At 35.2% G+C, this 15,732-nt stretch overlaps 1 protein-coding gene across 1 annotated transcript in view; it reads right to left on the bottom strand.

Moving 5' to 3' along the window:
- Positions 1 to 15,732, bottom strand: part of BANK1 (B cell scaffold protein with ankyrin repeats 1) — a 336,084-nt gene that overhangs the window by 25,417 nt on the left and 294,935 nt on the right. The window contains exon 11 of the mRNA XM_081062310.1: positions 9,765 to 9,830. Within this exon, the coding sequence (XP_080918436.1) occupies positions 9,765 to 9,830 (66 nt within the window). The remainder of the gene's footprint in view (positions 1 to 9,764; positions 9,831 to 15,732) is intronic.

The raw sequence follows: 15,732 nt of genomic DNA, 5'->3' as shown, positions 1-15,732 counted from the left end.
AGAGGGCTCACTGGTTCAGCAGCCAAAAGCATACATAATTGAGGTCTTGCTTCTTGTACAATTTGGCTTTTATAGGCCTCCGCACTCCAATTCAATTCAATGAGATGCAGGTTGCTGTAGAATTCTACCTGCCGTTCCCGCCAGAGTGTGGAGGTTTACGCATCACTGTTTAACAGCTATGCCATTTAATTCGCACCTCACTTCTGTCATCTCTTTGCTTAAGTGCGAATCCATTTTTATCTCAAGTAACTCAAGCAGCTGAATTTTCTGCTTTTGTGGAAGTTATTGCAAGGAAAGTCTTCCCAGAAAACCGTGTGGCTTCAGTTTTGCTGTATGTGCAGGTTTATCTGAATTCAAAAAATAATGAATCTTCTTAATGATATTCATTTCAATTACTCATTTGTATTTCAAATTCTAGTTACTGAAACATAAGCAAGATGACTTTTTGGGGGAGGAAGGATTCAGTTTTGTGTGGTTGTGCAGAGAGAACAAAAGAACAAATGTTAGGAGCAGCAGCAGTTCTATGTATCAAATCCTGAAAGTGAATTGTTTACAACTAGGCTAGTCTTCCATACATCTGCTTTCACTTTTTTTCCATGCTAAAAAGATGAAAGCAAATTGTTTGATAAATTACTATTAGGCATGATAAGTTGCAAAGAAAAAGATTGAGCTAGGCACTTACAAACTCTCCTACTATGGACAGACTAGTTAACCCAAAATATGTAACCTGTAATTTTTGGTAGGGTATACAAAATTGCTTTATTGTATTTAGATTATTATTTTATGGGGAACGGAGGACTTTTTTCTTTCTCTCCAATTTTATTTTTATTATTAGTTTATTTTCAGAACAGTCAATATATCATTTTCATTGAGAAGCATTTGTCAGGCTATCAACTGTGCACATTGCAGTTGGTCTCTTTTTTGTAAAGAGCTCCAAAACAAACTATAGTTTCTGAAGTTTTAGCTTTTTTTGGATTATTTCTCTCTACAAGATTTTCCATTTGAACAGATGTTGATCATATAAAATCAAGTAACCTGTTATGGTTGAGTATATGAATCTATAGATTAGGTAAGTAAGCAAATGGGGCTTTTCATTAACTTCTTTCTATTGACTGAGTGACTGGCTAGAACTATTTTTTACAGAAAATTAAAAAGGAGACATCTTGATTGTCCAATATTAAGAAATTTAAAATATGAAATATTTACTTAATAAATATTAGGTAGTCATTAAAATAACAACAGCTGAAAAGACCATGTGGCAAATAGAAAGTGCTTATTATATAATGACAAATGTAAAAGCAGGAAACAAAATTGTATATGCAGTACAATTTTAACAGTATAAATGTATGTATAATGAAGCATAGAAGGAAAATTTTAAAGATAACACAGCTGTTCTATTGTGATGGTATCAGAAGTGATTACTTCTTTCTAGTTTTCAACTTTCTATAATAATACTATCTTGTTTTCACAATAAAAATGTTTCTTCCATTTTGCTAATAAGTTTCCCCATGAAATACATGCCATTCCAAGCCATGCCAGATATACTATACCATGCCATACCTTATTGTACCATCTTACCAAATTATTTTGTGAGCAATTGGAAAGAATTTGTCGGTAATCGTACTTAAAGAAATAGTAACCAAGATTTTATCTCAAGTTATCTTCTTTTCTGTTTGTTTGTTTGTTTGTTTGTTTTATAACAAGGGGATTGGCAGGTAAATAAGCTTAGGACCACATGGGCAGGTAAAGAGATATCTGGAGTTTGATATATTTGTAAGTTCCAAAGTTTCCACAATTTAGAGCTGCATGTGACAGAGTCTTTCCTTGACTAAATTTTGTCTGGCTCCACTGAGTCCTCTTCCCATCTAGGTCTCGCTTTTTGTGCTTCCATGCTGTCTTCCTGTTGCCCAGTTTTCACAAGAATCCTGCTAAGTTGGTTTAGCCAGAATCTCCCACACTTGATATCTGATCATCCTCAATATCTGATTAGCTTTCTTATCTTCCATCATCCCCCATGTAATGTATGATCATCTTGGCCTACTTTCAGCAGGAATCCTGTTAGGTAGTTTAGCTAGACTCTCTCTTATCCCTGATATTTCCTTTTAGTAATTTTCTATCCACTCCCTACCCCTCACACACCCTTTCTTTGCTCTAAATTCCTACTTTTCCTTGTTGTATTGGGATATGAGACCAATGTCTCTACTGCAAAACTACATCACAATGCTCCCTATCCTTACACCGTAGTTCCCCTTGAAGAAAGTCGGCCTTACTATTCTTTGCTGTTTCACTTTAGTTGTTGGGATTTAAAACATGATCCTTTCCCCATCACTTAGAGAATTCAAAAAAGTACTGAAACACAAAATGACTATCACTCACTATTACATTCTTCAGAAATAAGGAGTGTTAACATTTTGGTATTTCTCCTTGTTAAGTGTATATTTCTTTTTTTTTCTCTCCTGAATTGGGCTTATACTGATATGTTTCCTGGTCTTTTCTCTTATTCATGTAAACCAAGAATGTTTCCATTCTATTAAATATTCTTTGAAACAAAGAATATTTATGTTTTAGTGGCTATATTATATCCCAAAGTTTATATATTCAATAAAGTATTTAATCATTTTCCTACTGTTGCTTATTTTTTATTCTTTCTAGAATTATATATTATTGGTGCTTAAAACTCTTTTACATAAATCATTGGCTGTATTGCTATTAATTTCCTTACAATAGACCCATAGAAGTATAAATTTTTATTATAAACACTTTTAAAGCTTGATACTTGGTGCCAGTCTCCTTTCCTGGAAATGTGTTGTTGTATGTGAGGTATGGCAATTAAGTTCGCAAACTTGTTGCAATGATGTTGATAACCTTTTTTGATATTTTTTGATAGAGGTTTTATTCATTATGAATTTGCACCAACTAGACAAAGAGTTAACCAAATTTACTATTTGGAAGTGCTGAAAAGGCTGTGTGAAAAAGTTAGATGAAAATGACCTAAACTTTTCGCCAACAATTCATGGCTCTTGCAACACGACAATGCACCAGCTCACATGGCACAGTCTGTGAGGGAGTTTATAGCCAGTAAAAAAATAGCTGTATTGGAACACCCTCCCTGCTCACCTGATCTGGCCCCTAATGACTCCCTTTTTATCCAAAGATAAAGGAAGTATTGAAAGGAAGACATTTTGATGACATTCAGGACTTCAAGGGTAACATGATGACAACTCTGATGGCCATTCCAGAAAGAGTTCCAACATTGCTTTGAAGGATGGACTAAGTGCTGGTGTCAGTGCATAGCTTCTCAAGGGGAGTACTTCAAAGGTGACCATAGTGATATTCAGCAATGAGGTATGTAGCACTTTTTCTAGGATGAGTTTGCAAACTTAATTGTCAGGTCTCGTATATGACAAATGACAAACTTAGTAATGAAATCAATATTTACAGAAGTATAATTATCCTAGTTCTTCATTATGAAATCCTTTTTCCTTTCCCTGGAGTAAAATTTTAAGTTCTCATATTATTTGTTTTCTTTATTCCTTCTTGAAAGAGAACACATCTATAAAATCATGTTCACCAAAAGATTTAGTGTTTATTTATTCTTTCCATCTATCATTTATTCCTGTGTTTAGATCAAATTTTTGTTCTCTGCTCTAGGACTGTAGAGGATATTGACATGTGTGGTTCACAGGTCAAGATCCTAGGGTCCAGCACGTTTTTGTCTAGTGCTGCTTTGTCACATATACGTGGGACATGATTCTTTGGCATTATGCATTGATTAGTCTGCAAGTACCAACTCCCTGTATAAATTACTAACAGAATTCTTCTTAACTATCTCATCCCTCCATCACAGATTTTTACTTGAGGGTTTTAGGATGCAATTTGTAACATGAGATCCCTTCTCCTTACTTTCTCCCAGGATTTCTCTCTGCAGGATTACTCTCTGCATGTGTGCAGAAACACTAGAGGTGGAGAGGGGAGAAATGTTAAAAATCAGCATGTATGTGAGTAATACCTGGGGGTCAGTGGGTGGACTACTGATTTTATTTGTGTCAATCCCCATTTCAACCTTAGAATTAATTGGATTAGTTCTAGGTTCTAGCATTAACTTTTTTCAGTCTTTGTTTTCACTGTTTTTAAGAATTCCATCTTTTTGATGCCTTGCCTTTATAAGTATTTCTAAGAGGCCCCACTGTGGGCTATTGACACATCACCATTTTAGATAAGAACTCAGCTATTCAAAAAGTTTTCCGAGGTAAGACTTTAATAAAAAAGCTTTTGTGAACAATATGACAAAAAGAAATATAAGTTATACTGAAAAAGAGAATTGAAGCCATTATTCTTTTATGGAGAACCACATTTTGATAATTTTCCCTCTTTTCTTTTTAATATATCTAGAACTGGCAAAAACAGCCTGATGAAAATATCTCAAAGACCAGCATTCCCTTTTCCCCATATAAAGGTAATACCATTCACATATTCCCAGGTCTCCTACTTACAGAAAATTTTATTATTTAACATTTATCAAACTGCTGCAACACTGGGCACTTAGAGAACCTATACAAGATATGTTCCCTGATTATATTGTTCCCATAAGCATGCACAGTTCCCCAAGAAGACCAACCAATAATGATTACGCAGTCTGTAGTGAAGAATTAGTGGGCAGAGACTACACCAGGGATTGTAAACTCATAAGCCTACAGGGGCCAGGTGGATAGAATTACTGAGCAGAGAAGATTTAGTGCCTGCTTATTAAACACAGCCGAATAGTCTTCATTATCACAAATATGTTCTTTTTCATGTTTTTATTGATAACATGATTCTCTTTATATACCTTTTATTTTTCCACTTTTGATAGAATTATAAGTTTAGAGAAATGTGTCTCAGATATAAGAAAACATGGAAAAAAGCATGTAAACGAAAGATAATAGCAAAAGTCATTTGTAGCAAATGATATAATTATGTAACAGGAAGTGGTTGGAGATTTATATTTTTCAAGAAACACGGATTTAAACATTGTTTAAACATGGTAAAAAATAAAATGATATTGTGCAGGTTATTTTGGAAACATATGTAGAAGCCACATTTGACCACAATAGGCTTCTGAAACAGGAATTTTTTTGGTTTGTTTTTTTTTGTGTGTTGGTTTTCAGATAATTGCTCATTCCTATTCTCATATGTTCCCCTTTTAGTCCATGTGTAAAGTAGGACTCAGGCAACCACATTTTAGAAGCTCTCCGAATAATTTTTATGCGCATCGAGGGTTGGGAGTCACTGGTATCCGCGGTTGGTGAGGGTGCTCCTGCCACCCCCTATCTAACTCCACTCCTCAAAGAAATGGTTTGCCTTCCAAGAATGGCAATCACAACACATCCTTGATGCCATTCAGTATTGAACTATGTGGATGAGGAGATTTGTGGATGTGACTCATGATCACAGGGAGGCAGGTAGTTGTTAAGAATGCTAAACCTCATTAGTTACCATGTATCACGTCTGAGGTAAGATTACCTCAAAAAATGGGGCAGATTATGGTGAGGATAGAAGAGACCTTGGGCAACGTATAACAGAGAGAGAGAAAAAAATAACATGTCTGGGAGACATGAACAAATTGACGATAGACTCATATGATTTTGTGAGGCAGGGAAAATTAAACAGATATTTCCGTGTCCTTGAAGAAGCACCCCTTACATTCCCCCAGCACCCTTCAACTTGATCGTATTCACCTAGTAGTCTTCTAATTACTAATGATATTTTATAGAAACTTTATTATTTGGCAGGGGCCTAGTGAATGCAAGCATTCTTATCACTGGGCAGGAACCTAGTCACTGGGATGTATTGATTTAATAGACTGGAATTGTAGGTTATAAATCAGTCTTCTATGAGTTTGGTTAACAAGATTCAGACTTCAGAACTGATCAACTCCAAACCCACTGACAAAATTCAGGTCTCTGGCTTGCACAGTTGAAGAACACACCCTTGACTGGTCTATGAGGTTCAATTTAGGGAAGGGGGTGGAGGTGTGGTAGCAGCATATTCTGTGATACCACTCTGGCATTTTCTAATTTCAAAACCAACTTGGGAAAACTGATTTAAAATTGTATTTTGATGGAAACTTTTATCTGTGATCCAAAGTCTTCAGCATTTTCCTTATATTTTGTCAAGATGTAAAAATCGAGTTGAAGAAATCTGTTGAGTTTCCATGGAAATGGTGCCAATTAATTTTTTTTTCTGTTCCTCAGGAAAATTCCTTGATTTAGCAATAGTGTAACTTCCTGGCAATCCTTTGGCAGTCGTGAACATAGGGCATCTGAAAGGCTTATACTTTCCGTGGAAAAATAGTTGGCTCTCATAGTCCCTTTTCCTTCCAGCATATAGTGAAAGAATTAAATAATTTCTTCAACCTTCTTTAGAGAACCTGTCTAGTCCCTTTAGAAAATCTTGACTGACAAACATTTCATACAAGGGGCTTGTTTGTTTTCTACCAAATAAAGAGATTATCACCGGTGAAGCATGTGTTGCTTTTTCTATTACACCATGAAATCCCAGGATATTTGAAGAGTATTCATCAACTCAGGAATAAATAATTTTGATTGCCTAGTATGTCCTATGGACTGGATGGTCATAAATATTTTAAAAGGTTTAGACAAAAATGGTTGGACATGGTAAGTCCTTTTAGATACTTAATTCTTTAATTTCAAAAATTTCCCAATTAATCTCAGTTATCTTTTACTCAGATTGCAGAGTAATCAGGGAGAGTTTTGTTTTTTGTTTTGTTTTGTTTTTTCAATGTTTCATGAGGTTTATGTTATTCTAGTCCTTGCGAATAGAACAATGTCCTCTTCTGTTCTACTAAATTACTGATGTCCAGGGTTAAAGAAATCTGAGAAACTGCTCAAAGATGACTAATCAAAAACATTATAATCAGTATGGAGGTATCTCAAAAAAACTGAAAACTGATTGTTTATGACTCAGCAATCCCATTCTTATGGTATCTATCCAGAGAAATCCAAGATGCTAATTCGAAAAAATATATGCACCCCTATGTTTATTGCAGTGCTCTTCACAATAGCTAAGACTTGGAAACAACTGAAATGCCCATCAGTAGACAGCTAGATTAAGAAACTGTGGTACATTTATACAATGGAGTATTACGCAGCTATAAAGAAGAATGAAATCTTACCATTTGCAATGATATGGATGGACCTAAAGAACATTACGCTAAATGAAATAACTCAGTCAGAGAAAGACAAATACCATATGATCTCACTTATATGTGGAATCTAAATAACTGAATAAATGAGCAAGTAAACAGAAATAGTCACAGAGATATAGAGGAAAACCTGATGGTTGCTAGATGGAAGCGGGTGAAGATAAGGGAGAAGGGGAGGGGATTAGAAAGCACAAATTGGTAACTACAATATTGCCACAGGGATATGAAAAACAATTTGGGGAATATAATAAATAATATTCCCCAATGTAAAGATTTTGTAGGGTGTCAGATGGACACTTGTCTTATTAGGGAGACCACTTCATGGATGGGGTAGATGCCTGACCACTACGCTGTACACCTGAAGCTGAAGCAGAATAATATTGTGTGTCAACTATATATATATACACAGGATATGGAGTACAGCATAGAGAAGAGAGTCAATGGAATTGTAATAGATATATATGATGTCAGAGGGGCAATAGATTGGGGGAGGGAGGTTATCACTTTGTGAGGGGTGAAATGTCTAACTATTACATTGTTTTGTACACCTGAAACTAAAAAACAAACAAAACCAGCAAAACAAAACAAAAAAACATTATTTGGAGGTTGGATATAAATATCTAGAGAGAAAAAAAAAAACCTCACACGAAATTTGATTTAAATTTTCAGTGTCATAGCCCTCAAAGAGTTTTAAAAATCTAGCAATCATTGACCTTGAAACAAATTGGGTCACAAGATATGGATAGATATTAACCCAATAAAATATTTGATAATTATGTCCTTGTTTTCTTTCATCATTCTCTCTTTCTCTCTTTTTCTTCTGGGTACAGGAGGGACTATTTTTCTATACGTATATTAGAATAATAATCAGTCTCATCCAGCATTCATGGACATTCACAGCCTTTCCTTATATTGCTCTCTGTGGGAGAACCAGAAGGATAATCGATAAGATCAAGTATTCCAAGATCTCTTCATTACACTTGCTACTTGTCACCTTCCTTCATCTCCTGTGGCCTTCTTCACATTTGCCTCTTAATTCTAACAGAATTTAATTAAAAGTATGATAATTGAATAATTTATAAAAAATGCTTTAGGGAAATATCCTCTCAAAGAGCTCAAAGCATGCTCTCTCCTTACTTTTTCTAAAGCTCTGTGGGGTATGTGCAGGAGTATGAGAGGAATAAATAGTCTTCTCTACTTTGTTTAATTCTTCAGTGACTGTTTGATCCTAATTATACAATAATCTTCTTTGGAGTTCTGCATTTATTTCTTAGGAGAGCTAGAGGCACAGTGGGAGCATAATAGTAGATTTTAAAGATACATCCTTTCGCCCAAATATGAAATAATTACAAATGGAAAATTGTCCAATATAATTTTTTGCACATAAATCTATAAGCAGAATATCCAAGTGATTCATGGGAGATTGGAAGTTCAGTTTCATCATATGCTGCATTCAAACACCATGTACTTAATTAGAAAAATTATACAAGTACAACCTCACTGCTTGTGAGGTTGAAGTCATGGGTGATAACTCAGTTTAAGGACACAGCTTTGTTTGGAGGATGATCCATGGTGTCCTAGGAGCAGGTCCACTGAGGTTTTGTATTTAATAGCTCAGCAGATGTTAGAAGTTGGTGTAGTCAGTACCTAGCCACCTTCACAATGCCACAAAAGGAGACTGACTATGGGAGTGCATAGTGGCTGCCATGGAATAATTTCCTAGTTTTATTTTAATCTCTTTCTCAGTAATTTACTGATAACAATTTCAAGGTAATATCATTTTGGACTGAAGTTATTTTAAAGGTGAGTTGAGGTTAAAAGTATCTGTACATGCTCATTGATTATCAGAGCTAGTCAGTGTTATCTCCACCTCTGCCACCTTTCACATTGTTCAGTTTGGAACTTTAACCAAAGCCTTGTTATCAGAAAAAAAATCACAATAAATAACCTGCTAAAGTATCTCTTTTCAATAGGAACCACCGATGTCAGGGAGAACAGAGGGCAGCTGCCTCCTTGTAGAGCAAAAGGAAAGCAGTCCTCCTGTGTGAGATGTCTTTGTAGCTACAGTTTTCAGCTCTTCTCTGCATGACAAAGAATTGCTCAAAATATGTTGGATCAAGTGCCAAAGGCAAGAGAATAGTGAGAATAGGATACAATCTTTGATTGGAATTCAATATACAGCAAAGAAAACCCATGCTGCTCCCATTTTTGAGGCAAGCAATCATCTCCTTCTTGAACCATGTAAGTTCCAGAGGCTTCACTACATGAAAGCATGGTCTCTGATCATGTTAGAGAATTTGTCTTACTTGACCTCTCTAGAGCCCTGACAATATCATCATCCCCACAAGTATTCTCACAAAGCCATTACTTGCCTTTTTAAATTAAAATATTTTTCTTGCATTAATCTTATTAAGGCAAAATTATATTTGGGTAAGACGCTAAGTTAAGTGTAAAATTAATCTATATTTACTTCTGTTCCAGGAGACTTTATTCTGTATTTATATGACTTCTTTAACTCTTACTTAGGGATTGTTAAATAAACTGAAGTTTGTGTCAGTACCTTGTTTCTTAGGACCATGGAACTTGTCACCATCAGATGGTCTTCTGGCTGCCTTTTGTTGAAACACTGTAAAAAATATAGCACATGTTATTTATTGAACATAAACATAAAAAAAGAACAAACTGTTGAAGTATCTAGGAAACAAGAATGCAACACATCATTTTCCCCAGTAACAATTCCTGAACTGCATTATTTTTGAGTAAGAGGATTATTAAATTTACAATTTTCTCATTTGTGCAGCTTATCAGTCATTTCAAAAAGCATTTTCTAGTGACATCAGAAACATGGCACCATGTTTCCCGTGATCTCTCCCCTTGAAGTTACAATTGGTTAAATAGCTATGATTTAACACAAGGTTCCCTATGCAACACACACACATGTCTGGGAGAGCCACACATTAAAACCTTAAAAGGTGGGTAAATTGGGGTGAACTGGGGAGGAAAGAAGGGAAAAGTGCAGAGACGGGCGTGGTAGGACACAGCCCAAAACTCACTGCAGACCCGGGAGAGGGAAGGATTGAGACTGCAGGTGCACTGTCTTGTGGCATGGAGCAATCCTGCCTGAGTGATCAGTACATAATATGGCTGAATCCAGTGTTTGGGGCAGAGACTTTGGGGCAAAGACCAAATATAAAAGTGCTACAACTGTGGTATAACAGCACTCACTGCCAAGCCAAAAACAAAGCCATGGAGACTGGCTGCTTCCCCTGACCCTTGCAGAGCTCTCCTCCCCAATACCCTCCCAGTGCGAGCAGTGGGCCCCAGAACAAATGGTAGCAGTGTCAGATTAAAGAGTAGAATATCCACAGTCCTGATAACTGGAGAGGCAGTTCATGAGTGGCAGATGCACACTACAGCTGATTCCAAAGACAAGGGAGGAGATATAGGGGTGAGGCAGCTGTGGTCTGGCAGTTGACATTACTCAGAGAAGAACAAAGACACAAACAGACCAGCAGCCTCTCCCAGCTCTCCCCACCCCCACTTTTCTCAGCTGAACTTAGCAGAGGCACCCAGGACTACTGAGGTACACCAGTCTGCATCTGGCTGCAGGGGCAGCACTGGGATCTTAGGGGCCAGAACCCCATCCTCCCACAGCAGTGGTGCCCAGAGACTGAGGCAACCTGTTCAGACAGTAGATGTCCACCTCCCCAGGAAATCTTCCACTGCAAGAAAATGGAACTGAGCAAAAGAGAATAAAATGCTCCTGAGCTATTTATTGGAAAACAAAAGAAAGACCTCTTTATATCAACTTGCTGCAGAATTTATTCCCCTAGATACCCACGAAGAGAAATAATCCATCAATTACCACGAATAACCAAGGTAACAAGGCAGCTCATAAAGAAAAAAAGAAATCCATAACATAAACTTAAAGTCATGGAAATATGTGACTTAAATGACAAAAAATTCAAGATTGCAGTTCTAAAAAAACTCAACGAGATGCAAAAAACTGAGATAGGCAGTTTAATGAACTCAGAAATAAAATCAAAGAACAAAATGAATATTTTACCAAAGTTAATGAAATTAAAAAAAAAAAACAAGGAGAAAGTATGGAGCTGAAGAACTCAATAAAAGAGATGAAGAATGAAATAGTGAGATTAGAAAATAGAGTTGATCAGATGGAGGAAAGAATTAGTGATATCAAATACAGAAATCTGGAAATGATGCAGATAAAAGAAAAGAGAGACTTGAGAGGTAAAAGAATTGAAAGAACTCTACAAGAACTATCTGACTCCATCAGAAAGAACAATATAAGAATAATGGGTATACCCAAAGGAGAAGAGAGGGAGAAGGGCACAGAGAGCCTATTCAAACAGTTGATGAGAACTTCCCAAACCTACGGAAAGAACTGAATCCAAAAGCAAACAGAACACCCAATTACCTCAATCTTAAAAGGCTTTCTCCAAGGCACATTATATTGAAACTGTCAAATATTATTGTCAAAGAAAGAGTTCTCAAGGCAATCAGGGAAAAGAAGATATAGTCTACAAAGAAAATCCCATTAGATTTTCATCAGATTTTTCAGCAGTAACTCTACAAGCCAGGAGGGAGTAAAAATAAATAATTACACCATGGAAATAGAGAAATTACCAGCCAAGAATAATGTATCCAGCAAAGTTATCCTTTAGATATGAAGGAGGAATAAAGACATTACCAGATATACAGAAGCTGACAGAATTTTCTACTACAAGACCTGCATTACAGAAAATATTGAAGGAGGTTATTCTACCTGAAACAAAAAGACAAAGAGATATAAAACTATGTGTAAGATTACTAACAGACAGACAGAAGCAGGAATGGCAAACCCTACACAGAATAGGGCATTAGATACTTAAACATAACAAAAAGGCTAAAGAAGATAAAACATAAAAAAAGAAAAAGAGAAGAAGACAATTTGCTACTGCAACTCAGAAATGAACTCACAGCATAAATAAGGATAATTTGTGGCAACAAAAACATAAAAGGGGATCGGGTGAAGGTTTGAATTTGCAAAGGGGAATGGAGATAAAACGCATGCTAAAGAGGAATATGAGTCTTTCTTTTACATAAACTTAATGGTAACTACTCAAAAAAAGAAAAAGAATCCAGAACTGAGACATGTAACATAAAATAAGAGGAAAAAAATCACAGAATACCACCAAACTAAAATAACAGACAGAAATACAAAGGCAAATAAACAATGGAGACACGGAGATACCAGAAAACAAAAAACAAAATGGCTATAGGAAATCCTCATATATCAATAATCACCCTAAATGCAAATGAACTGAACTCACCAATAAAAAGGGACTGGATCCAAAAACAAAACTCAATCATATGCTGCCTCTAAGAGACACATCCCAGCTACAAAGACAAATATAGATTCAAAGTAAAAGGTAGACAATGATACTTCAGTGGTATCCAGAGAAAATCAGGTGTAGCCCTATTTATATCTGATGAAACAGACTTCAGGATAAAAAAGGTAACAAGAGACAAAGTTGAACATTTCATAATGATAAAAAGAAAATACAACAAGAAGCCATAACACTTATCAATATATATGTTCCCAATCAGGGAGTACCAAAATATATAAAGAAACTACTAACAGAGCTAAAGGGAGACACTGACAAAAACACAATTTCAGTAGGAGACCTAAATACACCTCTGACAGCTATGAACAGATCATCCAAACAGAAAATCAATAAGGAAATGGCCTTAAATGAGAAATTAGACCAAAGAGATATAACTGACATTTACAGAGTCTTTTATTCTAGAACACCAGACTATACATTCTTTTCTAGTACACATGGAACATTCTAAAGGATGGATCATAAGTTGGGACAAAAATTAGACTCAGAAAATTTAAGAAGATTGAAATCATACCATGCATATTTTCTGACCACAGTGCTTTGAAATTGGAGATCAACTGTAAAAAGAAAGTGGGAAAAACCACAAATATGTGGATATTAAACAACGTGCTACTAAAGAATGATGGATCAAAGAAGAAATAAAAGTAGAGATCAAAAAAAAATACCAGGAAACAAATGATAATGAAAATACATCATATCAAAATTTATGTGATACTGCAAAAGCAATACTTAGAGGGAAATTTATATCATTACAGGTCTATCTCAAGAAACAAGAAAAATCCCAAATAAACAACCTAACATTACATGTAAAGAACTCAAAAAAGAAGAACAAATGAAATCCAAAGAGAGCAGAAGGAAGGAAATAATAAAAATCAGAGCAGAAGTAAATAAAATAGAGAACAAAAAGACAATGGAAAAAATTAATGCAACAAAGAGCTGGTTGTTTGAAAAGATTAATAAAATTGACAACCCCTTGCTATACTCACTAAGGAAAAAAGAGACACAGATAAAATCAGAAATGAAAGAAAAGTTACAACAGATGCCACAGAAATACAAAGGATCATACAATATTATAAAAGACTACATGCCACCAAATTCAATATCCTAGAAAAAATGAACAAGTTCTTAGAAATATATAACCTTCTTAGAATGAATCTCAAAGAAGTGGTAAATCTAAATAGATCAATCAACAGTAAGACAATTGAAACAATCATCCAAAACCTCCACAAATGCAAACATCCAGGACCAGATGTCTTCACTAGTGAATTCTATTAAACCTTCAAAGATGATTTAATACCTGTCCTACTCAAACTCTTCCAAAAAATTGAAGAAGAGGCAATACTTCCTAACTCATTTTATGAGGCCAACATTACCCTGATTCCAAAACCTGGTAAGGATAACATAAAAAAAGAAAACTACACACCAATAACTCTGATGAATACAGACACAAAAATTCTAAACAGCATACTAGCAAATTGAATACAACAATACATTAAAAAGATTATACATCATGATCAAATGGGGTTCATTCTAGGGGCACAAGGATGGTTCAACATATGCAAATGGATCAATGTGATATACCACATAAACAAAATAAAAGATACAAATATTATGATCATATCAATAGATACAGAAAAAGCATTTGACTAGATACAACATCAATTTATGATTAAAACAATGAAATGGGTATAGAAGGAGAGCACCTCAACATAATAAAAGCCATATATGATGGTTATCATACTTAATATCATACTTAATGGTGAAAAACTGAAAGCTTTTTCTCTAAGATCAGGAACAAGACAGTGATGTCCCCCATCACCACTGTTATTCAATATAGTATTGGAGGTCCTAGACAGAGCAATCAGGCAAGAGAAAGAAATCAAAGGCATCCAAATTGGGAATGAAGAAGTTAAATTGTCACTCTTTGCAGATGACATGATTCTTTATATAGAAAACCCTAAAGACTCTACCCCAAAATTGTTAGAAACATTAAACAAATACAGTAAAATTGCAGGATACACAATCAATGCACAAACATCCATTGCATTCCTTAATACTAACAACGAAATTTATAGGAAAAAAAATGAAAAACCCAATTCCTTTTGTAATTGCAACAAAAAGAATAACATACCTACGAATAATCTTATAAAGGATGTGAAGGACCTATACAGTGAAAACTATAGGACATTATTAAAAAAAATTGAAGAAGACACAAAGAAACGGAAAGATATTCCATGTTCATGGACTGGAAGAATCAACATAGTTAAAAATGGCCATATTACCCAAAGCAATATACAGATTTAATGCAATCAATCCCAATGACATCAAAATCCCAATGACATTTTTTAAAGAAACAAAAAATCATTAGATTTACATGGAATCACAAAAAACCCTGAATAGCCAAAGCAATCCCAAGAAAAAAAAACAAGGTTGGAGGTATCATACTCCTTGACTTGAACTTGTAGTACAAAGTGACAATAATCAAAACAGCATGGTACTTGCAGAAAAATAGACACATAGACCAATGGAATAGAATTGAGAAGCCAGAAATAAACTCACATATATATGGGCAAATAATTTTCAACAAAGGAGCCAAAAACATCCAATGGAGAAAGAAAAGCCTCTTTAATAAGTGATGCCCAGGAAATTTGAAAGCCACATGCAAAAAGAACAACACTAGATTGCTATCTGTCCACCTTATATCAAGATTAACTCAAAATGGATCAAAGAACTAAATCTAACACCTGAAACAAAAAACTGCATAGAAGAAAGCATAGGTACTAAACTTATTGGCCTTGGTCATAGAGAGGATTTTATGAAATTGACCTCAGAGGCAAGGAAAATAAAAGCAAAAATAGACAAATGGGACTATGTATATCAAACTAAAAAGCTTCCGCACAGCAAAAGAAACCATAAACAAAACAAAGAGGCAACCAACCAAATGGGAGAAGATATTTGCAAACAACACCTGTGATAATGGGCTAGTATCCAAAATATACAAAGAACTCCCATAACTCAACAACAAAAAATAAACAATCCAATTAAAAAATGGGCAGAGGATCTGAACAGATACTTCTCCCAAACAGACATACAAACAGCCAACAAATATATGAAAAAATGCTC

This window comes from Rhinolophus hipposideros (assembly GCF_964194185.1).
Source record: "Rhinolophus hipposideros genome assembly, chromosome: 1".
In the NCBI taxonomy this organism is placed as follows: domain Eukaryota; kingdom Metazoa; phylum Chordata; class Mammalia; order Chiroptera; family Rhinolophidae; genus Rhinolophus; species Rhinolophus hipposideros.
The sequence above is the reverse complement of the archived record's forward strand: the minus strand, read 5'-3'. Positions and strand labels throughout refer to the sequence as shown.